General features: G+C 36.4%; 1 protein-coding gene across 1 annotated transcript in view; it reads left to right on the plus strand.

Moving 5' to 3' along the window:
- ADAMTS6 (ADAM metallopeptidase with thrombospondin type 1 motif 6) overlaps window positions 1–23,699 on the plus strand; it is a 148,518-nt gene that overhangs the window by 12,265 nt on the left and 112,554 nt on the right. Inside the window, exons 4-7 of the mRNA XM_039567294.1 lie at window positions 1,790–1,958; window positions 7,242–7,459; window positions 7,980–8,063; window positions 8,559–8,704. Of these exons, the coding sequence (XP_039423228.1) occupies window positions 1,790–1,958; window positions 7,242–7,459; window positions 7,980–8,063; window positions 8,559–8,704 (617 nt within the window). The remainder of the gene's footprint in view (window positions 1–1,789; window positions 1,959–7,241; window positions 7,460–7,979; window positions 8,064–8,558; window positions 8,705–23,699) is intronic.

Here is a 23,699-nt window from a genome sequence, read left to right on the forward strand (position 1 = left end):
GGCTTGGCATGAGGCAGACAGGCTGATGGGGTTGGCCAGAACCACTCTGCAGGACTCTGTTCCTGTGGGAGCATAATAGCAGAGCTTACAATGGCTCAGGATTCACTTGAACCCAGATGTCTGACATCCACACTGGATGCAGTCCAAACTGTCAAGGTTCTTTCTGCGCATCTGGCAAGCCCAGTTACAATTTGGTTTATATTTTCAATACTATTTAAGCTGCAGTATACCAGTAAATGATTTATTTTCTAGTAAAACCTTAGACTTCAAGTAACAAGAAGGCATTGTGAGAGGAATTTGATACTGGCATCTTCCAGGTGAATTTAGACCCTGATGTTACATTCTGAGTTAATAATTGAGTTAGTAATGAAAAATACCCCTGAAGTATTTTTGCATTCACAAATGAGTAATTGAAAGCTGTTCATACATATACTTTTCACAATTTATTATACAGTTCTGTTTGGAAAATACTGTTGTTTCTGACATATTGCATAGGATTTTTTATTTTATAAGTTTTATGTTGTTGTTTCAGAAGTGAAGAACGGTAGGCATTTTATGTACAAAACGGTAGCAGGATGAGAGCTTTGACCAAGAGTACAAAGGCAAGCTCTGATCTTTGAAAACAGCTTTATGATACTTAGAGCAGCTATGGAGCAAGTAGTCTTATGGCTGATCATAGAGGTCTTAAAAAAAGATTCATGCATAGTACTTGTTTTACAGATCAGAGGTGTGGTAGAAATTTGAGATTCACCAAGTCAGGATATGAATGTAGAAGTTCCTGCTCCCAGGCCCCTGTCTGATGAATAGCTCTTCCCTGTGTAGAAAGTTTATACATTCAGAATTTTCTACATAAGGGTATCAGAATTTTTTGTTTAGCAAATATGGGTGCAGAAATCTGTTGGGGCTTATTCCCCACTATTTCTATATATCTGAAAGGATCCAAAACCTGAATTTTTTGCTAAAGTTCAGTTTTAATTGCTGAAGGTTCAGGAAATTGCATAGTTGGCCTGAAATCTCCCCTTTCTTCCATAAACCACTTCCTGTTTGGAAGAAGCTGAGTTCACAAATGTGAAAGTTATGAGAATAGAATATCTGCTATTCTGCACTGCAGTATGAGGAAAAGAAAATGTTCATTTGTTATGGAGAATGAGGTGTAGTATACAGTCTGCAATAACTCTTACTTGCTAGATTTGTGGCAAGACTTTTTATGGACTGAATGCTTTGTAGACAGTGTAACCTAAGTCAATATAAATAATTTGATTTCTATTAACTAGCTCAGTTTTGGGATTGTGTCTGGATGTAAAATAATAAATAGTTTCTTTGAATATGTGTCCTAAAATTAATCCTTCATGGTGTTTGTCTTTGAAGTGTTTGGCTTTAAGCATATAGCAATGTGGCATCACAGAGCGATATTGGACAGATGTTGCCATAATGGCTTGGTGTAATTTTTAATGGGAATCATTGTAGTTTTGGAACATATCTGTGAAGACACTATTTGTAATATTCTGAGAATATCTCTTGCTTTTTTAACTGCATCCACCAAAAAAAAAGGTGAAAGTACTCCAAAAATAGGACTATAATAATTTTATTTTTTCTCACTGTGTTGTTTGTAGGCTTCCACTCCTGCTCATACTAAAATCAGCAGAGGAGAGCTGGCTCATGCACTGTTTTATGTGTTGGCTTCTAGCTGTGGATTTCTTCACAGAGAATGTTTTTCAAAGTTAAGTTTTGTGGTAGTAGTTTCATGTTGTCTTTTGTAAGCTTTTGTTTTCTTATCTGCTTCTTTAAGCATGGAGTCATTGCTACAGAAGATGAGGAGTATTTTATTGAGCCTTTAAGGAATATAACAGAAGATTCTAGTGACTATAGTTACGAGAATGGTCATCCTCATGTTATATACAAAAAATCTACCATGCACCAGCAACACCTCTATGATCACAGTCACTGTGGAGTCTCAGGTAAAGAAGAATGAGTGTCATTCCTTTTAAAAAATGATAACCTAAGATGTATTTTAAGATCTTGCTTGTTTCATATTTAAGGCGCAGTGGAGAATATAGCAATGAGAATCCTCCTTGTGGGTGTTCTAATATTTTGTTGAAAAGTAGTTTTGCTTTTTTTTTTTTTTTTTTCCCAGCTTCAGATTGAGAATATAGTGTATTTCAAAAACTAAGACATCGGGAATAAGTCTTGTTTTATGCCTGTGTTGTGTACAGTGGTGGAAGTGAGCACCGGCTTCCTCAAAATGGGTATAAATGTACTTCATTCCTCAACAGGAAAACATGATTGAGTGACTACATATTACAGCTCAATGTTTAATATGTGCTTCATCTCATTTGAAGAAACTTGATATGCAATAAATATGTCAGCATTATGGTTATCAATATGTTTGGAACTGAGTCCACATCTTTCTTGTTTACAGAGGTTTATGGTGATTTGGTACTGGGTTTTGGTCCAGTTGGTTGATATTATTCTGTTATAGTCAAATATGTGATTTACATGTGCCTTATGGGAAGGATTATATAGTTTTGATGGAGAGATATTTTCTTTGTAAAGTAGTTTTAACTTCTACAGATATACTTTTCAAGTACTCTGACATGGCCCTTGATTAACTTTAAAACTAATTTCCTGAAGACAGCATGGAGTAAATCTGACAAGTTCTTTTAGAGCACAAAAGTAATTGTTTTTTTAACATACTTAGAAAAATGTTCTAACCTTGTCAATTGTTTATATTTCAATAGTAGCTTATTCTTAAAAGTTCGGTCCAGACAGTTGTATTCCATGAAATTCAGTGCATGGAGCAGACAATAACTAATCTTAAAATAAAAAAAAATCACTCCTCTTTGATGTAATTTATTTTAGCTTCTTTTGGAGTTTATAATGTTTAGTGGTACCAGCTGTCTAAGCCTACAGTACAGAGTGTCTACAAGATCCTATTCTTGGGAGACAGTTTTTTTTCTTGAGTGTTTCAGTTAATTGTGTTTATGGAATGTCAGACTTCATGTATGTAACTTCTGTTTTGAGAGCATTAATCAATACACATTCTTCTAATATTGCTAAACAAGTCTCTTAACTGTTACTGCCTGCTAATTAATTGTAAAATAAGGTGGTAGTATATATTCATTTTGCAGGGACAGCTGTCACTTAAGCCCCTTGAAATAAGTGGAAGGTTTTGAAATGTAGGAACATGCAATTTTTACCCTTATTATATCCCTACAAAAAGAAAGGATATTGGCTTCTGTTGGATCTTGTCTTCTAGAGTAATGCTTAGAAGTCATTCTCCTCCAAGCTATGAAGCAGAGGGAGCTAGTTTTGTCAGGTTGTGTTCAGTTATTCTGGTGGTATCTGTCGCATGGATCATAGGTTGATTAGAGCTATACATCTTGCATGCATTTTTTGTAAAATGTGGTGTAATATTTAGCATTTATTAATTTGGATAATTGGTGATACCTTTGTTCTTGGAAGCTCCTGTGCACTCCCTGAGCTTTTATATCCCAGAATCCTTAATTACTGAAGTACTAAAGCACTGCTTTTTACAAGCCTGAGATTATGACGATGCTCATTCATCTCAGTTTCTCCTTTTCATGTTGTTCTGTATACTATTTGCACTTCATGAAAATGTCTAAAAAAATTTGTTCTCTGCCAAGACTGCAAGGTCTTGCTTTTCCAGATGACATTCTATTTTACCCTCATGGGTACCAAAGCCTTTTAAACTCATTTTCTGAGCACTGTTGCAGCTTTATCTTGAAGGGAAATGGCATACAAAGCATCCCGAAATACCTAAAAAAATGTAATAGCTAAAAAGTAAAGTCAAATATTAATTTTCAGTTTTGCAGCTTTCACACCCAAGGATTAAAGCCAGGTATTCAGTGATCTTTAGGGAATTTGACTGGTTTGGGAAGTTTCGAACAGTCCAATTTTGTGTTTTAAAATGCAGTCATGACAAAGCTGTAACTACCTCTTGGCAGTGTATGATTTATTTTGTCTGGAGACCGATTTTAACTTTACCTTCAGAACAGTTTTCCTAGTATTATATTCAGGGAGGAATCTGCTTGAGTGACTGTGTGAGTTATTTGTCACGTTTCCCCTACTGTAACCTAGTTTGTTCTGTACCTGTCTCCATCAGGGAAATGGTCAGGATTTTGAAGTGTTGATAGAGACAAAGGGAGTGTAGTTTCTGATCTTTCTCAGACAATAATAGAATAGAAAGTGGAATACAAAATTTGGTGAAGGCATGATCAGAATTGACTGGGATGAATAAGTGATGGACTGCTTCATAATAGATGGTGGAATTATGATAGCTAATACAAAAGGAGAATTGGAGAGGCAAGGAGATTCAGATAAGAGCATAGGATAGATTTTCACAATTTAAATTATATTTTAAGCATTTAAACATAAAAATGTTCCAAAAATAAAACATTGAAATTGTGTGTCATGTATGTATTGTCACCAATTAATTACGTTTCAATAAATACAGCTGAAATCCCTAAGGCCTTGGTAAGAAATTTTCCACTGCCAAATTCCAATTACTTCAGTGGGGTTTGAGACCACTGGATTATCTTGCAAAATGCTGTATTTGGATAAGAAACAACGAAAATTGACATATGGAAACTGCAGAGTGGCAAATTATTTCTGGATAGCTCTACTATATTTTGATATAAATAGTGATTTCACTTGTGTCAGACTTTACAGTTGGTGTATTATAAAATGAAATAAAAGCTTGCTAGATGCATGAAATAATGGTGCTAAAATATTTAGAAAAAAGCAGCATAATGTTTCTCTTCAAAATATTGTCATAGTTGCATCTAACATAAGTTTGCTATTTCATTTTGAGATGTTTTTCTATTTGTGCCTCTTTCTCTCCACCTTGACCACCACCCAATATCTTAGATAACTGACGTAGGAAACCTTGTGAACTGTAGTTGTGAACTCCATGTTTACATGGGTTTGGATTTCTTTGCAGTTGCAGTGTAAAACCTAATTTAATACTATTGCCATAATTATTTTGGGGTTAATTATAGTGTTTTTCCTGATTTTTTTGGGTGGTTTTTTTTGGTTGTTTTTTTTTTTTTTTGGTTTGGTTTGTTTTGGTTGGTTTTCTTTTTTTTTTCTTTATTTTTCCTTTCCATTTTTTCCCTTTTCTACTTCCTTATAACTATGTTCAATGTTGATTGAGTTTAATTTTCTTTTTTTTAACCTATGAATATGGCGAAAGAATGATGTAAGTTGCCACATAAGTATTTCTGTTAAATAAATTGCAGATCTTTATTTATTGATATATTTCAGCATTTTAAATAATTTAGCCAGCATTATTTAGTGCTTTTTAGAGAAAAACAGCATAAGCATTGATAGATCCTGGAGCGCAAGGACTATTTCCAGCTTTCTCATTACTTTGAGATCAGCTGGAGCCTAAGCTTCTTATCTGATAAGAAAATGAGAAATGGTTGTTCTTTTGAAGTCTCCTGAAACCTTTGTTTAAAAGATAGTATTAAGATGATTCCAGAATAATCTTTTTTGTCCTCTGTAAGTTTTATGCTTGAAGTCAGAAGTTTTCAAATGTTTAGAATAATTTGCATCTTCGAGTGAAAATTTTGAATTAATGTGGAAGCAATATTGCGTTTCTAAACTACTTCTAGCACTCCAAGAGCATCAGAAACATCAGCATTTGTTATTTGAAAAAGAATGAATTAAAAAAAATTTTAGTACAGTAGCTATCAGAGAAAATTCGACATTCCTAAGTCACTGTTTAAGTGAGATGAAAATCTTTGAACTATACAAGAAGCTTTGAATTTTGTACAATAGAGGTGAAAACCAGGAAAAAATTTATTAGTCAGTGTAGAATCCAAACCAGGCTTTAATACTTTGTGCAGGTTTTTTTTTTTAGAATGGATTGCAGAGTGAGGACAATTTTGTTACTGGTGTTTTTATAACTACCAGGTTGATTTAAATTTTTTGACTTTTCTAAAATATGCGCCTTTTAAAGCCAATACCATAGCCTCAAAAGTGATGAAACACTGCAAGAGTGAGAATGCTGAAGCTTTGTATTCCTGGTTTTGATCTGAACATACATTCATACCTTGCGGTGTAGTTTTCCTCTTTGAAAGCAGTGTGCGTAGCTGACTTGCAGAAAGCACTGCTTTTATATGGGAGGTACTGGTTCTATCTCTAATCATCCTTAGCTGACCTTATTTTAGTAGAGGTAATGATGCATCTCAGAAATTGCTCACTTGAGGAGTCCTGTTCAGACAGTTATAAATGTATCTATTAATGTTCTTATGCTCATCTGTAAATACCAAAAATAACTTGGGTATTTTGAAATTCTACTTGGATAAAACCAGACTAGCAATATACTTTGCTAAACTTTAGCTTGAGATCTGTGTTGGCTCTTGTGGAAAAGGGATACACACCAAAAAAGCCAGTTTTGCAGGATAGGATGGGTTCAATTTTGTCCTGAGGACAGGAATTAGAATTCAAAGTCAGTTTGTAATATTTGTTTTGCTGATAATTACAGCTCCTTGGATTTTTAATGATTTATTTCTTGCAGACAAGAAATATTTTTTTCTATATATTTACCTGAAAGAAAAACAAGAATCAACATATTTGAACTGCAATTAGTGTTAAAATAACTGTGGCAATTATCTCATGTCAGACCATTTAAAACTTTTTGTTATAGTTAGTTCACAAGGTAGATAAAATATAATCTGATAGCTTTCTGAAGAGAAAATGGATTCATTTTAGGTATGTAACCCTAACTGCCTAAAAATTACAGACTTTTGCAGGAGAGAAAAAACTTTTTAGTGTTTTATGAGCATATTTAATTTGTTAGTAAATTTTGATAACTTTTACATTAATTTTGGATTTTTGGTTTCTAGTATTTTTTTTTCCCAGATGTTGTAGCTGTCTTGTTCTCATTCCTAAAACTCTGTCATGTGCTTGTGGCTAATTATAAGTAATCTTTAGTAGCAACATAAATGTGCAAAATCAGATTTGTTAAGAGAAGACTGTAGATTTATCATCCTAATTCAAATTTAAGGAGAGTTGAGATTATTGGAGTTCAAAGTAGGCTTTTCATTATATAAGTTTTTAAAAATAAGTTAGGAATTAAATAAAGTTGATTTTTCTTTGCCTCAAGAAAGACTTCTTTGTTAGAACCTTGAAGATGGCAATCTCAACATAAAACAGGTGCATTTGAATGCGTTTTACTAGTGACCCCCTCTCAAGAATTTAATTGTTTTGGTTCCTAGAAGACCTCACAAGAAGCGGCAAATCTTGGTGGATGAATGATGCATCTGCTTTTCCAGCTTCACTTCCAGTCAATGACACACTAAGTAGTCATAGTCGGCAGAAGAGATCTGTAAGCCTTGAACGGTTTGTGGAAACGCTGGTAGTAGCAGACAAAATGATGGTGGGATACCATGGTCGCAAAGACATTGAACACTACATTTTGAGTGTAATGAATATTGTAAGTTTCATCCTTCTCTGTGTTCGTATCAATACATACGTACTGTAATGATAATGGACCTGTCGAGTGTTTATTTATTGCCAGGAATAATGCCTTAATATATGTACTAGCTTGCAGGAATGAATAGTTAAAATACTGAAAATCTTAGCATTTTGGGAAAAATGCAGTACTTTTTCTGTCAAGACGTATGTTGTGATCACTTTTAAATTGTTGTCTTTAATATTGAATTCAAATAATTATGTACAGATTTTACAGTTCTATTCTGCTTATATTGACACTCTAAATCCTCATTGTGCTGGATGATTTATGAAACGAGATATAAACAGTTTCAATTGAAAAGTATGACTCAAAAGGTTTTTTTTTACTGAATTTTTTGGTCAAAAAATAACTTGTATTTAGGTGACAGTGATACCTTACATTATGGAACTACATGAGGAAATTGGGTTAATTTTTAACCATTTAGGAAGCAAGTAGTGTTTCTTGTCTGACTTTGTGCCTTTTCTTATTTTCTGGAGGTCAGGTTGCCAAACTTTATCGTGATTCCAGTCTAGGAAACGTTGTGAATATTATAGTGACACGTTTGATTGTCCTCACTGAAGATCAGGTAAGGACTGTTGTGCTAAGCTTTATACCTGTGAAATACAAAGCACATTATTGTATAATACAGAGTTCATTTAGTTATAGCTTGAAGTGGCTGCCTCTAAGTACAAACCTATCATGTAATTTTTCACTACTTTAATCAAGATGAAGCAGTTCAAATGAATATTCCTCGTGTATCATCTCAGAGAGATCTATTCTTGCTTCAGGTGATTATTATTACACCTTCGGGGATGTCAGTTTTATTTTTAGATCTGTATTTTGATTTTTTTTTTTTTCTGTATTGACATAATGATTATTAAAGTTGGAGCGGAAAGAATGATGGTTCAGTAATACACAGCTGAACTTGGGGTCAGATTTTACAGAAATAAAATTTGGCAAGAAGAGTTTATTCCTAGAAACCACTGCTTCTAATTATAGTCCCATTTTAGTTTTCAGAAGGCTTAACAACTGACCTTAGTAATTTGTTTGGAACATTTCTGGTATGCATGTTGTATTGCAGCCAAACTTGGAGATAAACCACCATGCAGACAAGTCCCTCGATAGCTTCTGTAAGTGGCAGAAATCCATTCTCTCCCACCAAAGTGATGGAAACACCATTCCAGAAAATGGGATTGCCCACCATGATAATGCGGTTCTTATTACTAGGTATGGTCATTATAAGTATTGTGTTTATTTTATTTCTTGTAGCTTTCTTGTTCTTAGCATATGTATGTCTAGAGGCTAGTTGCAAAGTAATATAATTGGTAGGTAACCTTAAAAGGAGGAAAATTAATTGATGGCTTGTCTTAAATATATCAGATTATTAAAGTTTAGATTAAGAATTTGGAGGAGTAAGATCTGCAAATCACTTGCTTCTGCTGTTATTTTCGCTTCATAATTGCCAATGCAAAGTATTACAGTAGAAAAGATTGATCCTATTGAACATTTTATACTTTGATAATTGGAAAGAGTTAATAAGATTGTGGAGAACAAAACAGGAGGGAAAATGTTTTGTTAACCATGTAAAGTGTTTTTGTAAGAATTTCAAGCCAGAACTTCAACTAGTATATTTCTCTGAAAACAGGTTCTTGCAGATTCCGGCAATATGAGACTCTACTTTGTAGCTGGTTTGATTTATTATGTTTAATTAAGATGAGAACTGACAATTTTAATAGGTAGTTTCAAAGCCTGCATATGTGCCCATTTGTTTGCTTCTATTTCACTGTTAGTGTGATGAATTCAACAAAACCTGCACTGTAATCTTGAGATCCTGATAAAGGCATTTGTGTCTGTCCCTTTGCAGTTAGGGGTAGGCAACTGTACTTTATTAGGAGATAAGTCTCACTGTTGTTTAAGGGCACTATTTATTCTCTTCTGTTTTGTTTAAGTAGCAGCAGGTGCAACAGCTCTAATTTGGATTAGGATCTTTTTATTATGATTTCTCCTTTCCAGGACAAATTCTGTTGTATGTAACCTATTTTGGAATCACTGCATTCACTGCAGAAAAATTGAAATAAGGATTAAAATAATGCATCTTCTGTATAATTTTGCATAAAAGTTGTGAAAGTTTGGGTTTTTTCCTGAGGGAGGTGGTGTTTTTTCTTGGTTTTGTTTTGCATAATGAACAAATCTTTTTATTTTTGAGAGGAAATAGAAGCTAGTGAATCACTTGCATGTATTTTGTATTCATATTTCAGATATAATTGTTATGTATGGTCTTAAATAGTAAAAATCAGAGTGTTAAAATGCTGGAGTGATTCAGAAAGCTTCTACATTTCAAGAAGTATAAAAAAAGATTAAAGTCTAATACAAATAAATTGAATGAAATTAAAAACAAAATAGTTGCATTCTAAGGTCTTAATTTTTCACAAAGGCTTTTGTTTATGATCAGTTTTTTTGCATATAAGTAATTCCTTCACTAGGACTTGTGAAACTGAATGTGTCTTTACAGCTTTGCTACACATTAAACTTTTACTGGTATAATTTAGGTGAGAGAAAAAGTGTAATCCATGGGTGATGTAGTTGTGTCAGTTGCAGTCCCTCAATATACATACGCATAAGTTGTATTGGCAACTCTGTATGTAGTCTGCTATGGCTGACTAACCTGACACTTTGTTGGTGTTATTCTGGCACTACAAATCACAGTTGTTTTCTGTCACAGTTGTGCTTTAATATTATTATTATTACTGTATATTCTGTACTGGCTTCCCTGATAAGGTAGGTTGTTCCCAGTGTAGCTATGAACAGTTCTGTGTTCCAGACAAAAGCTTAAGCCAGTGTTAACTCTCAGGCCTCTAACTGTAAAGTAGCAAATTTTGAGAGAACATCAGTAATACCTATTGAAAATAACTTTTTTTCATCAAAACACAGTAAATACTGAGGACTTTTTTTATTCTTCATTGTGGGGGCTGTAATTATCTAAGTATGTAGCATGTGTATGCTGTCTTTTAAAAGGGATATAAGAATTTTATAACTTCCTAGTTTACTTCTAAGAAGTTTACACTTCTAAGTATATACCTATATTTTAAATCAACAAAGTACCTCAGTGTTGTGTCTGCAGGCTAGTAATACCTACCTTTATAAGGTTCAGTTATATATGCTTTCACAACAAAATGCTTCTATTCATTTATTTATATAATAATTATAATTCCTTGAAATCATCATAAGGGCTACACTAATCAATTTGAGTGGATAAATCAAGCTTTTACTGAAACTGCTAGCTATCCTGGCTCTTTCTAATAAAATGAATCAGCTTATGTGAAGAATAGGTAGTTCTTTTTTGGGTTGGAATGAGTAAAGACAAATTTATATTCATATAAACATGTAAGTCCACTAACTTTAATAATTCTAAATGAATTACTGAAATGGGGATATACTTGTTTTCATTTTGTTGTCTATCTTCCACTTGATGAACCAGATTTAAAGCATTAGATGTGAAAGAGAAGGATATAGCTATGGTTCTTTAAATTCATAATGTACTGGAGAGGTCTTTAGTAATCACGTCTTTCCAAAGGAATTTGAGCCTATACTACCAAACATTAGGATACTTTTTAGCCACTCCAATAGTATTTTGAAAGCAGTTTCCTGAATCTGTCCCACTGATGCTGCTCTGCTTTGTATGGAGTAATTACATTTTTATTGACTTTGACACTGGAATCAATTTTTGCTCATTGTGTGTACTTCTATTTTATGGAAAGTAGGGAAGTTTCACTTCAACATTATGAATAGTTTTGTGTTGATTAAAACCAGATTTTTCAGTAAGTAATTTGATGTATTTGAAAATATTACCTAGTCCTAGTTAAGTATTTAAGTTTGCAACAACAACAGTCTTTATCTGAAATGTGGGGCAAAGGTTTTAAGAAGATGAGTCATTATCTTCAACCACATAAATGAAGACAACACGTCAGCTTTTCTTTGCAATTCTTCCATGTTGCTTTCAAAGATGACATGGTCTGATCTGGGAAAAACAGTATTAAGGCTGCTCGTTCCCTAGGGAAGTCTGCTTGATCAATGCAGATAGTTTGTATCCTAAACAAGCTGTATGCTAAAACCAGGTAGCCTCACTGGAGTGGAGGTATGCCAAACTGATCTCTTAAGTCCCTTGGAGGCGTTGCTGTGCCTATTAAGCCACCAGTCTTTGGACAAGAGCCTGGTGTTTGGTGCCTGGCGTGTGGGCCTATCTGTCGTGGTCCTGCAGCCACCCTCCAGTCTGCAGGTCGATACTTTACTAGGTGCATAGGGAGTTGCAGAAAACTTCTTATTTACTAATTAAAAATAATGCAGGCCAGAGACTGGTCTAAGTAAGTCCTTATATTATGTACCACCTACATTTTTCCCATAAGAGAATATTTAAGTCTCAGACTTCAATGTTTTATCCTGAAATTGTCCCAGTTGGGTTCTTGGAGGCAGGTGAAAGTAAAATACTCAGCAGACAGACTTGAAGTATGAGGTTGATTAACGGTGTAGTGCTGTTAACACAATGTTGTCTTTTTTTGGTGAAGATTTTAGATAAACCTAATGATTCCTTTAAATTATTTTGTGCTACAAAATAGTAAAAATAGGAGAAAAACTTGTATGGATCTCTAATCTCAAATCCTTGGGTAAAAAAAAAAAAAGCTCTTGCATTTGGTTCCTGTGTTCCTGCACCATTATGTGATAATCTTGCTTTTTAGCATAATGTCAGATTGTCAGATAATTAATTTTGAAAGCCACTGTAAATTTTGAGGCTTGTGCATCCCACCCTGGTGTAGAAGTATCAATTTGCCTTTTTGAAATTAGTTCTTATTTGGCGATTTGTTTTTTTTTTTTTTATCTTCCCTGTTAGGCTGCTTCCTCTTTTTGTTTCTTCAGGAACTCTTTTAAGAAATAGGGTCTCCATAGATTGCAAGTCCACAAAACTTAAGAGCTACAGAGCACAGCTGTTACTTTATTTTTACTAATACTTTGAACAGAGCTCCTCTTCCATTTCAATCAGTTGCTTCCTTCTCTTGATCCTTAAGATCATAAAGTAGGAATTGTGGTATTCCTTAGCAATACCTTTGTTAACTATACCTTATGAACAGAACTATTCCTTTTCCTATGTACCTGCACAGAATGGTAAGGGCCAGAGGGTTGGATTCTAGGTTACACTTTATATCAGGATTGAGAAGGTGAAAAATTTTTTTAAATGCCTTTTGTTTTTCTTTTAAGCTGTAGGAATTCTCTAGTGCTACATTTCTCTGTAGCTCAAGAGAGTTAGTTTGATTTGTCCAGGTACTAAATAGTTGTTTATCCAAAGGATGTGTGACTGACTCTCTAAACTTTGCACCAATAGTGTTTTGCTGCTGAGAGGAAGATTACCTTGCCTCCTGGTGTGTTAGTAGATCAAGTAAAAAGGCGTACCAGACAGGCCATAGAAAGGAAGGTTTCAGGGGGAAGTTGAGGTGTGTATCTTTAAACGACAGAATCTGGTCTTTGAAATGCAATTGTTTTAAACAGAGAAACATTTGAAACCTCATTCACTTAAGGAGACAGTACTTCTCAAAAATTCCTGAATGAAATGTCATCTACTGTTGGTAGTTCACACACCATGGGTTTGTTTTACGTTTTAAGAAGAATACAAGTTCACTACACTTGACAAAAGCGTTAAGATCTCCTTGCAGCTAGGGTGCTTTTATGGGAACATTCCTTGCAAAACGCTTACTAGAATTAATTTTAAGACTGCAAACCTGTGTGGTTTTTTGTAGATTCACCTTCTGAAATTCTTGACTTAAAATACCTTGAAATACAAAAATCTTTTACTTGGATTGAAATCCACTTAAGTTCACGAGTGGTTTACTACTTTAGCAACAATTAATTCCACAGCCCCACTGAACTGATACTGTTGGAAGAATCCTTATTTGATTGAATAAAGAATCAGAGCTGTAAGATGTTTTTATTGATTAAGTCAAATACACCTGGATTTGCAGTTGTACTGATGAGGGTAAAAATGTTCAGTACCACAGATGGTATATTTTTTCTATTTGTCTGGGTCTTAAGTGGGTTTGTATATGTTAATACCGCGAGACAGTGAATGAGCTCTTTCTTAATAGACACTTATATTTTTGCCAGGTATCACTGTACTTGTAACTCATTAAGTAGGTGTATTGCCAAGCAGTGTGGTATGGCTGCTGTTAGCATTAACACCACTGTTAGTATGTGGCATTTCTCTAGCAATGCTATTGAAGCCCATATGGGAGGCATTGGCATTGTTACGCAGTTGGTGGTTTTTTCAATTCTTTCAAGGAGAGAATTTTACAGAACTGGTTTATGTTTATTGTAGATATATATATATAAGATTAACTTCAAAGTGCTTCAGTCGGTTCCTCATTCACGTGCCCTTACGGGTAAGGGGCACTTTCATTTGTCTGTGAGATGCATCCAATGTGTAGGCCAATGCTGCCTGTTTTTCTTAGGGGCCAGAAAGTATATTTAAATGGCAGCAATTCTAAACTCCTTGTAAGTCCTGTGGTTCTAAGAACAGAAATGTTTCTGACATTGCTGTAGATACTCAAGAGGAACAAAACGTTTCTTGTTTCATTTTGCATACCTGTGTAGAGCTGACCACAATCATGCCTTTCATTTTTTTAATAACTTTAAGAGTTTTTAGGCAGCCGGGGAGGGTTTTGTAGTTGCATTGTCCAGATAGCAGTCCTAAAAGGAAATTCGTTTAATGGACATTGTTGCCATTTTTCATGTCAGTTGCCTAAAGGTTAGTAATATATTTTTATTCTGTAATAGTAAGTAACATTACCACATCAGGTTCTGCACTAGTTAAGGCATTTGGTAGTGAGGTGAGGCCAACCAGCCAGGACTCTGCGCATTCCTTTTCTGCTGTAGGTCCAAGATTGTTATACTTATTTTCTGAGGCATTTTTCCACTTTTCTTCTTAACTTTCCACTTTTCTTCCACTTTGCGTCTTAACTTCTTGCAAAGATTCCTCTTTTATACAAGGCACTCTGACCCTGGTCTGTGAGCACAATTTCCTAGCTTTGTCCAATAAATCTGTAGATCTTGAAGCACTTCTGTTCTCATGAAGCCTTGTCTCTGATCCTCATCCTGTGGCTAATTCCTCTGTTAGTGAGAAGAGCTCCAATTTCAAGCAGTAATTCTGTGTCTTGTTTCTTACTTGACTCTGAAGTCCATTAAGCAGTTTTCACCCTTGTTTATTGTGTAGCCTTTTAGTTTGTTCTACTGAAGTTCCTTGAAATGAATTTAAGCCCCCGACAGGAGACTCTGTTTCCTTATTTGATTTTTGTGCAAAAATTGTAACAGTGTACATTGACTTAGTTTTCTTGTGACCACATGTGTAAGATTACTTCACTGAGGGAGAGGTTTGAAAAGCTGATTTTCAAAAAAAAAAGGCGTATATTGCCCTTAGTATCTGTCTCTGCAGATATATAAAGTATAAGGAGCCAGCTTTCCAAATAATAGCACTAAATTCCCATTCATCTTTGTTTTCAGGGAATTGAAGGGATCTAAGAGGAAAAAATGTATCTGCATATTCAAAATTATGTATTTGGGAAAAAAACTCTAACAAAACTGCAATGTACTAGGGCTCTGCTCAGCAGACTGAAGAAAGTGAGGCATTTTATTTTGTGTATGGTGCTTCACACAGGAATATTAACAACAAGGTTTCTATACAGGGTGTATTCCTTACACTCCTTTTTAGAGACCTGCTACTGACCACTTGAATCAGTCATGTTGCTAGATATGGCACCACTGTCATAGCTTTTATATTCTTACTTGTGTGTCAAAACCATGTTTGGGGTCTTTGCTATCTCCTAAGGCATATTCTTTGGAATGATGACGCTAAGATTGACAAAAGAGAAATTGTGACTGAGACATGCAGCATAACAATTGTGAGCCATTACAGCAATACATGATCTGTGTGTAGATGATTCACTTTAGGTAAATCTGGGTCTATAGCCATGTTCCAAGATTGCAAGTGCTGTGGCGGGGATAAACCTATTCAAAGATTGCAGGGAAGAATTCTCTGTTATCCATTTTCTGTATGTCTTTTTGTGAGGTGAGAGTCTGTAGGCTGTGACATGATAGAAATCAATAGATAACACAGGCAACAGAAGAAAACAGCAAGGAGTTGGGAATTAATAAAACCCCTTGGCATATTATGTAATTCCCCTTTCTGTGACAGTCATAATCTTGTTGGGTGGGTTTTTTTACTCCCCCACCTCATGTTAGCAGAATAAGGTTGGAAATATTGTTCAGGTGTCCACTCTTGGCTGAGAATGTTTTTTGTTAGTGCTTTTTTTTTTGGGGTTTTTTTTCTTTGGTTTTTGGCTTTTGGCTTTTTTTTTTGAGGGATAGATTAGGGTAAATTTTCTCTTTAAACTTTATTCCTAGATTTTGTAGCTGAAAGGAATCAAATAGACTCTGTGGGATTTGAGAGAACGCATGTGGAACAATAAAGTAGCTAGAATGTGAATCTGAAAAACTCCTTATTGCATGGCAAATGTCAACCAGCAGGTTATTTACAGCTAATTAACAAGCACAACGTGTGAGTGGAATGTTTTCTAATCAATAAAAAGGCTGTTGTTTTTAATTTCTGATGACATTATTTGACTCTTAGTGTACAGTTGGTTAGCTACAAGATGTGTATTCTGATTTAATTTATAAAATTTGAGTCTGTGAGGGTGAAAGGATGGAAAAGGTATGAGGTATACCCAGAGTTTGCCTAATCCATTCCAGATGGACAAAATGTGTTCAAAGTGTGCTTTACTTAATACCAAATCCAGAAGAGTGACCAATGTCGTGGAGTAGAGCTCAGATTTTTATGCTCTGACTTGAAGTCTGAACGTTTTTTTCTTTTTAATATTTTTTATTAGATTGATTAAAATAAATGATACAGAATAAAAAGACTTAGTAAAAATAATGTCCTCCTCTCTCAACTGAAGACAGAAATTTTGAGTGTAATTCCACAAGCTTATCTTAAGATGTGCTCACTGAGGGGAGCTGGTTACACGCCTGATGATTTTCTGAATTGGAAAACTTGAGAATATCTACCAGCACACAGGATAAACAATGCAACTCATAACTGCCCCAGTTAAAGTCTTCCTCTAAATGTGGAAATGAAACTTCTGGCAATTAAAAATGCATCAGGATAAACCTATAAAATGCCAAACTACATATGCTGTTGAGAGTAATGATATATTAATGTCTTCTGTAGTTTACAAATAAATGTTTCCATGCACTAGACTTACTAGAGAAAGAAAAAAATCCAGTGAGAAATACTTTTTTATGCTCTATTCCAACCCCTCCCTCTCCCCCCCCCCCTTTTCTTTCTCCAGGCATTCACCTTCTGAGTTGCACAAAGGGTCATAAAACTATTCAAATTGTAGTTTTTCCAGGAAATGTTTGGTGGTAATAGTTTGGGATATCTGCTAGAACACTCAGTTACTGCTTGGCCAGATATCTGACAAAGGGCTTTCTAGCAGTTTGAAATGTTGTAATTTGCTTTCTTTTTTTTAATGAAGTACACACACTTGTTTAAAAATCTCTCATTTTTAAGTTTTCTTCATAGTCTAAGTAGAATCCTTACCTTCTATGTTCTTGCCTTCTCTTGCTCAAGTATAATATTGAGGCTGTTACTATTTTCATAACCTACAATGACTGGCAGAATAATACATTTGTTAGTGAGTATTTTGTTTCTCATTCTTAACAATCCAGAAGAACATATCCAGCCAGTTTATTTGCTGGATTTTCACCAATTTTGGATTTTGTCTGTGATCTGTTGCATAAATTCTGTCTCTTGCCACACATGAATATGTACTATATTTTCATGTTTGCTTCACATTTTAAACATGAGTCTGGGCTATTTAGCTCAGCTTTACAGCTACCTTTTATTAGATTGGTTATATATAAGAGTACATTAAAAACATGGTTTTAACTAGGACACTGGTTGTAAATTCATTCTTTCAGTGGCAACATCATATCTATTTAATTTTAGTATTCTCTTGTTTTTGATAATTTACACCAATCTTTCCTAATGAGGGGCATGATTCTTTATGCTTTGAGGTCAGTTGCAGCATACCCATTATTTCAGTTGGATCTGGATAAAATTTCAATTTGAGTTCATGGCTGGTTCATTTTAATTATGCAAATAATGAAGTAAAACCTAAACTGATCACTGTCTGTTCCATGCTACTTAAAACCTTCTGAAAAATGTTGCAGTGAAATAATAAAGTAATGTGCATCAGTGTCTTAACCTTTTTTAAAATTAGGTGTGGTATTTTCTCTGAAGAGTTATCCATTTCTGTATTAAATTAATGGCTTTTATAAACTTCCTAACTAATTTTTAAGTATATTCAATGTGTTAAGTGTACTTTCCAAAGTGATTAGCGCTACTTACAGTGGGTTTTTTTGTGATTTCTTTTTCCCCCTGCTTGCTTGCTCTCTGTGAATTCACAGCAAAGAAGTGACACTTGAAGGCAAGTGTCTGGAAATTTTCCAGTCAAAGAGCAGGTGTGAATAGGCAGGAGCAGAGGATATTACAGAATCATCTTGAGTAAAGAAATAAATTGTAGTTCATGTCTGCAGTTGTATCTGTTGTGTTTCATAATGTATGATGAAATGTAACTTTAGTAGCTATTAAAATTCTGACAGAACTGTATGGTGGAAGTAAAGTAAAAATCTGCAGTTAATATTCCATGCTTGAATATTTTGTAATTGGCGTGCTGAACTAATCACATGTGCAGGGTTAATTGGTACTGAAGCTGATTTTGAAATCAGATCTGCTAAACAAGAGATAAATTTTTTTGTTAAACGCAAATAAAATCAAACTCTTTCGATTTCAGCTCAAATACAAAGGTTCTAATGAATGAGAAATTTGATAGACAAAATAAGAAACCACATTTGTTTATATGTGGTATATTCAGAATTAAATTACTGCTTGTGTTGCATTCCCAATTATTTCCTTACCTGACACTTCTACTTTTCTAAAGATAAATGTTTCACAGTCATTACTGTATGAAGCAAGTTAAGACACATATTATGCAGTCTTTGTTATATAAAGTTAACTCTGGAAAATATGGTTGCTGGGATATAAAGACTGAGATAACACTGAGAACTAACTGAAATTCTGGTCAAATCTTTTATTTTGTCACAGCCTGTGAAAGAGCAGTTGTCTGGCAAACTGTAAAGCATTAAAAGTGCAATTATAAACACATTTAATGACTAGCAAGTCTTATGTAGATTTGCTCTTTCATACACTATATTCCAGTTCCTCCTACCATTATTTTTTCTGTTTTCTTGTGTTGCCACCACATTGACCTATTATCAGCAGGTGAAATTGTGGCAGTGGGAGTATTCCAAATGGGAATATACTCCACAAATGCAAAAATTTCTGGGTTTTTTAATGCTTTAATTCTTACTTATTTTTAGATTTGTAAATCTTTGAACTTCTGAATTCCAGCCTTTACTAGCTGTATGTCTTCTCATCAAATACAGGCCAGCAATAACATAATCAACACTGTGAATAAAAAAATCTCTTCTAATATTGCATTATCAAATGTCATTCCTAGATCACTAGTCATTCATGAAACATCCAAACATGCACTTATGCAAAATTCTAGATACTCCTAATTTAAACTATTAATATACACTATATATAGAATTTCAAATCTGTATTGAAGCAATCCATGATACCTGCTCTACTGCGGGCTGATGGGGTCCATCTGTCAGAGTGGAAGAGGAGCATCTTCAGTCATAGGCTTGCCAAGCTGGTGAAGAGGGCTTTAGGTGGAAATTGCTGGAGGAAAGAAACCTCAGTTTGTTCCACTCCTACCAGTTTGATCCCAGGGCCAGCAAGAGATGCCCAGAGCTTGGAGAGAGATCCCAGGTCAGCAGGAGAGCATGTGAAGAGCAGCACAAAGGGTACCCAGCTGCTCAAGCCAGTAAGTTGGCTTCATCCTTCATCAAGGACCTATTTTAAGTACCTCTGTGCTAATGCATTTAGCATGGAGAATAAATGAAATTGAGTTTGAAACCTGTGCATGCCTGCAGGGCTATGGCCTTACCAGTTGCAGAGATGACTCCTATGACTGAGTGTTGGAATGGAATGATCAAGGCTGTTTAGAAAAGCAGGCAGAGGAGACAAGCAGAGGATGTTGCCTGCTGTGTCAGTTACCAATTGGAGTGCATGGAGCTCTGCCTGATGATCCATGGAGAGCCAACTGCAAGCTTACAGATCACGATCAAAGGGAAGACAGGTGACATTGCAGAGGGGATCTGAACAGGAAGACCAAGTAGATGAGGCCCTCTGTAGACAGATAGGAGCAGCCTCATGTTCCCAAGCGCTGGTCCTCATGTGTTGAAGGGCCACTCAACTGTTGAAGGGACAACATAATGGTAGAGTACTGTGGGATAAAGACTTGCATAGGGAAGAGGGGCCCAAGAAATCTGCTTAATATTCAAGGATCATATCTTCTCGGTCAGAGGCAATGCATCCTAACAAAGAGGAAGTCAGGCAGAAGTTCCAGGAGGCCTTCAAGGATGAACAAGGAGTTTCTGGACAAATTCAGGCACAAAATAAAACCTACAGAGGGTGGAAGCAGGGAAAAGTAGCCTGGGAGGAATACAGAGAGATTGTGTGAGCAGCCAGGGGTCAGATTAGGAAAGCTAAAGCAGTGATAGAATTAAGCTTGCTGAGGGCTGTCAAGGGCAACAAGAGAAACTTCTCTCAGTATGTCAATGATAAAAAGAAGATTAGGGAAAATGTGGGTCCTCTCCAGAAGGAAGCAGGAGACCTGGTTACCTGGGACATGGAGAAGGCCAAAGTACTTGATTACTTTTTTTCCTCAGTCTTCACTGGCAAGTCCTCCAGCCACATTGGCTGAATTGCAGAAGGCAAAGGCAGGAACTGGGAGAATATAGAATCACTGGCTGTAGGAGAAGATCACGTTTGAGACCATCTAAGGAACCTGAAAGGGCATGAGTCCATGGGACCTGCTGGGATATATTCAACTGTCCTGAAGGAACTGGTGGAGAAAGTGGCTAAGGCACTATTCATCATATTTTTGAAGTTACGACAATCCATTGAAGTTCCAGTGACTGAAAAGGGGAAACATAACCACCATTTTTAAAAAAGGAAAAAGAAAAGATCTGGAGTACTACAGGCTAGTCAGTCTCACCTCATGCTCAGTAAGGTCATTGATCAAATGCTCCTGGAGACTCTGCTGGAGCACATTGGAAAATAAGGAGGTCATTGGTGACAGTCAACATGACTTCACCAAGGGCAGATCATGCCAGACCAATTTGGTGGCCTTCTGTGTCTGAGTTATAGTTTCGATGGATAAGGGAAGAGTGAATGGTTGATGTCATCTACCTGGACTTCGGAAAAGCTTTTGATCCTGTCCTACATGACATTCTCATCTCTAAACTGGGGAAACATGGATTGATGGATGAACTACCCAGCGGATAAGGAATTGTCTGTGTGGTTGCACTCAAAAGATGCAGTCAACAGCTCAAAGTCCATGTGGAGATCGGTGCCAAGTGGCATTCCTCAGGGATCGATACTGGGACCAGCACATTTTGAATTCTCTGTTGGTGACATGAACAGTGGGATTGAGCACACCTCAGCAAGTCCACTGAAGCACCAGGCTGTGTGGGGCAGTGACACGCTGCAGGGAAGGGATGGCATCCAGAGGGACCTGGACAGGCTTGAGAGCTGGGCCAGTGCAAACCTCATGGAGGTCAACAAAGGCAAGTACAGGGCTCTGCAGTTGGGTTGGGGCAATCGCAAACATGGATACAGGGTGAATGGAGAATGGATTGAGAGCAACCCTGCAGAAGGGGTCTTGGGGGATCAGCGGATGAGAAGCTGAACATGACATGTCAATGTGCATTTGCAGCACGGAATGCCAATTTTATCCTGGGCTGCATCCAAAGGAGTGTGGCCAGCAGGGCAAGAAGGTGATTCTCCCCCTCTACTCTCATGAGACCCCACCTGCATCCTCCATCCAGCTCTGGGGCCACCATCAAAAGGAGGATGTGGACCACTTGAATTAGGTCCAGAGGAGGGCCACAAAGGAAATCAGGGGGCTGGAACTGTTTAGTTTGGAGAAGAGGAGGCTCAGGGGGACTGCATGGCTCTCTACAACTACATGAAAGGAGGTTGTAGTGGAGTGGGGGCCAATCTCTTCTGACAGGTCTCAAGTATAAGGACAGGAGGAAATGGTCTCAAGTGGTGCCAGAGAAGGTTCAGATTGGATATTAGACAATATTTTTTCACTGCAAGTGTGGAATAAGCATTAGAATAAGTTAGTAGAGTCACCATTTCTGGAAATGGTCTGGGTGTGACACTAAGGGATATCGTTTAGAGGTGATAATGGTCATGCTGGTTTAGTGGTTGAACAGATGTTCTTGAAGGTCTCTTTCAGCCTTGATTATTCTGTAATTCTCTAAATTGAAAGAGGGTGGGTACAGGAACCAGCAGTGCCCTGGCAGCCAGGAGGGCCAACAGTGTCCTTGGGGGGCATTAGGCACAGCATCGCCAGCCGGGCAAGGGAGGGGATTGTCCCGCTCTGCTCTGCACTGGGGTGGCCTCACCTCGGATGCTGAGGGCAGCTTTTAGCAACACAATGTAAGAAAGATTCTAAACTATTACGGAGAGTCTAAAGGGTGCCATAGAGATGGTGAAGGATATAGAGGAAAAGCTGTGTGAAGAGCAGCTGAGGTCACTTGGTCTGGAGAAGAGGAGGCTGAGGCAACACCTCATCATGGTCTACAGCTTCCTCACAGGGGGAAACAGAGGGGCTGACACTGATCTCTTCTCACTGATGACCAGTGACAGGAGCTGAAAAATGGCATTATAGAGGAGGTTTAGATTGGATATTAGAAAACGTTTCTTCACCCAGAGTGTGGCTGGGCACTGGAACAGGTTCTCCAGGGAACCTTGTGCTGTGATGACAGCACCAAGCCTGACAGAGTTCAGAAAGTGTTTGGACAATGCTCTCAGGCACATTGTTGTGATTATTGGGGTGTCCTGTGTAGAGCCTGGAGTTGGGCTCAATGATCCTTATAGGTCCTATCCAACTAATGATATTCTATGATTTAGATTAGTTATTAGAAAGAAATTTTTCACTACGTGGGTGCTGAGGCACTGGAAAAGGTTCCTCAGAAAAGCTGTGAATGCTTCATACCTGAAAGTGTTTGAGGCTGGGTTGGATGGAGCTTTGAGCATCTGGCGCAGTGGAAGGTGTCCCTGGCGATGGCAGGGGTATTGGAAGTAGGTGCTCTCCAAGGTCTGTGGTTCTGTGAACACGTTATGGAGACAGCCCAGAGTTGTTCTGTGTGCATTGCCACGGCTTACCACTATTGATATATATGGTAGAGGTACCTCAAGCCAATACATTTAATCAACAATTTTTTTTTTTTTTTTTTAAGTTTATGTACAGTTACCTTCTTTTGAGTAATGACTGATCACTTCATTAATAGGCAACAGTTATATTCAAGCAATTTAGAATGGTTTCTCGAGTCAAAATGTTAGTTTCTCAGTAGTGATGGGTATTCTTATATTTGATGCTTTGGCACTGAATTGTGTGTAAATCCTTTGTACTGAATGTTTCATGTACTTTTGCTCTGTTGCATTTTGTCAGTATTTTATATCAATAGAGAAGTGGATTTAAGTTATAGATGCTGTTGAACTAGACTTGGAACAGTAGTCAAGATCAGTTTCAACTATCACAAATAGGAAAATACTGCTTTATATAAAAAGTGCTTTTATGCTTAAGAAGCTTTTTATATTTAGGTTTTGCATATTAAGGATAAACTTCAGGTCTTATGTAAGGGGAACAAGTACTAAAATGAGTAGGGTTGTGCATGTTTTATTTTAACACCTTTTTTCATACATAGTTAGGACAGTAAATTCCAGCAATATGGTAATTAACAGTAGAAAATATTAGACCTAGTGCAGAGAACCTCTGGGTGATGTCAACTCAAACTGCCATGAAGGTGTTGCTGATTATTTGACTTGCAAAGTTGACCCAAAAATCACTAATTTTTTAGCATATATTGCAATGGTCATTTTCTCATTCTAGTTTTATGTGAGAATTCTTTCTCTTTCTCTATGATTTGTGGACCCAAGCCTAAAACCATGATTAAAAGTGATCTTGGGTGGATTTTAAGT

The sequence above is a fragment of the Corvus cornix genome, chromosome Z (genome assembly GCF_000738735.6).
Source record: "Corvus cornix cornix isolate S_Up_H32 chromosome Z, ASM73873v5, whole genome shotgun sequence".
Lineage (NCBI taxonomy): Eukaryota > Metazoa > Chordata > Aves > Passeriformes > Corvidae > Corvus > Corvus cornix.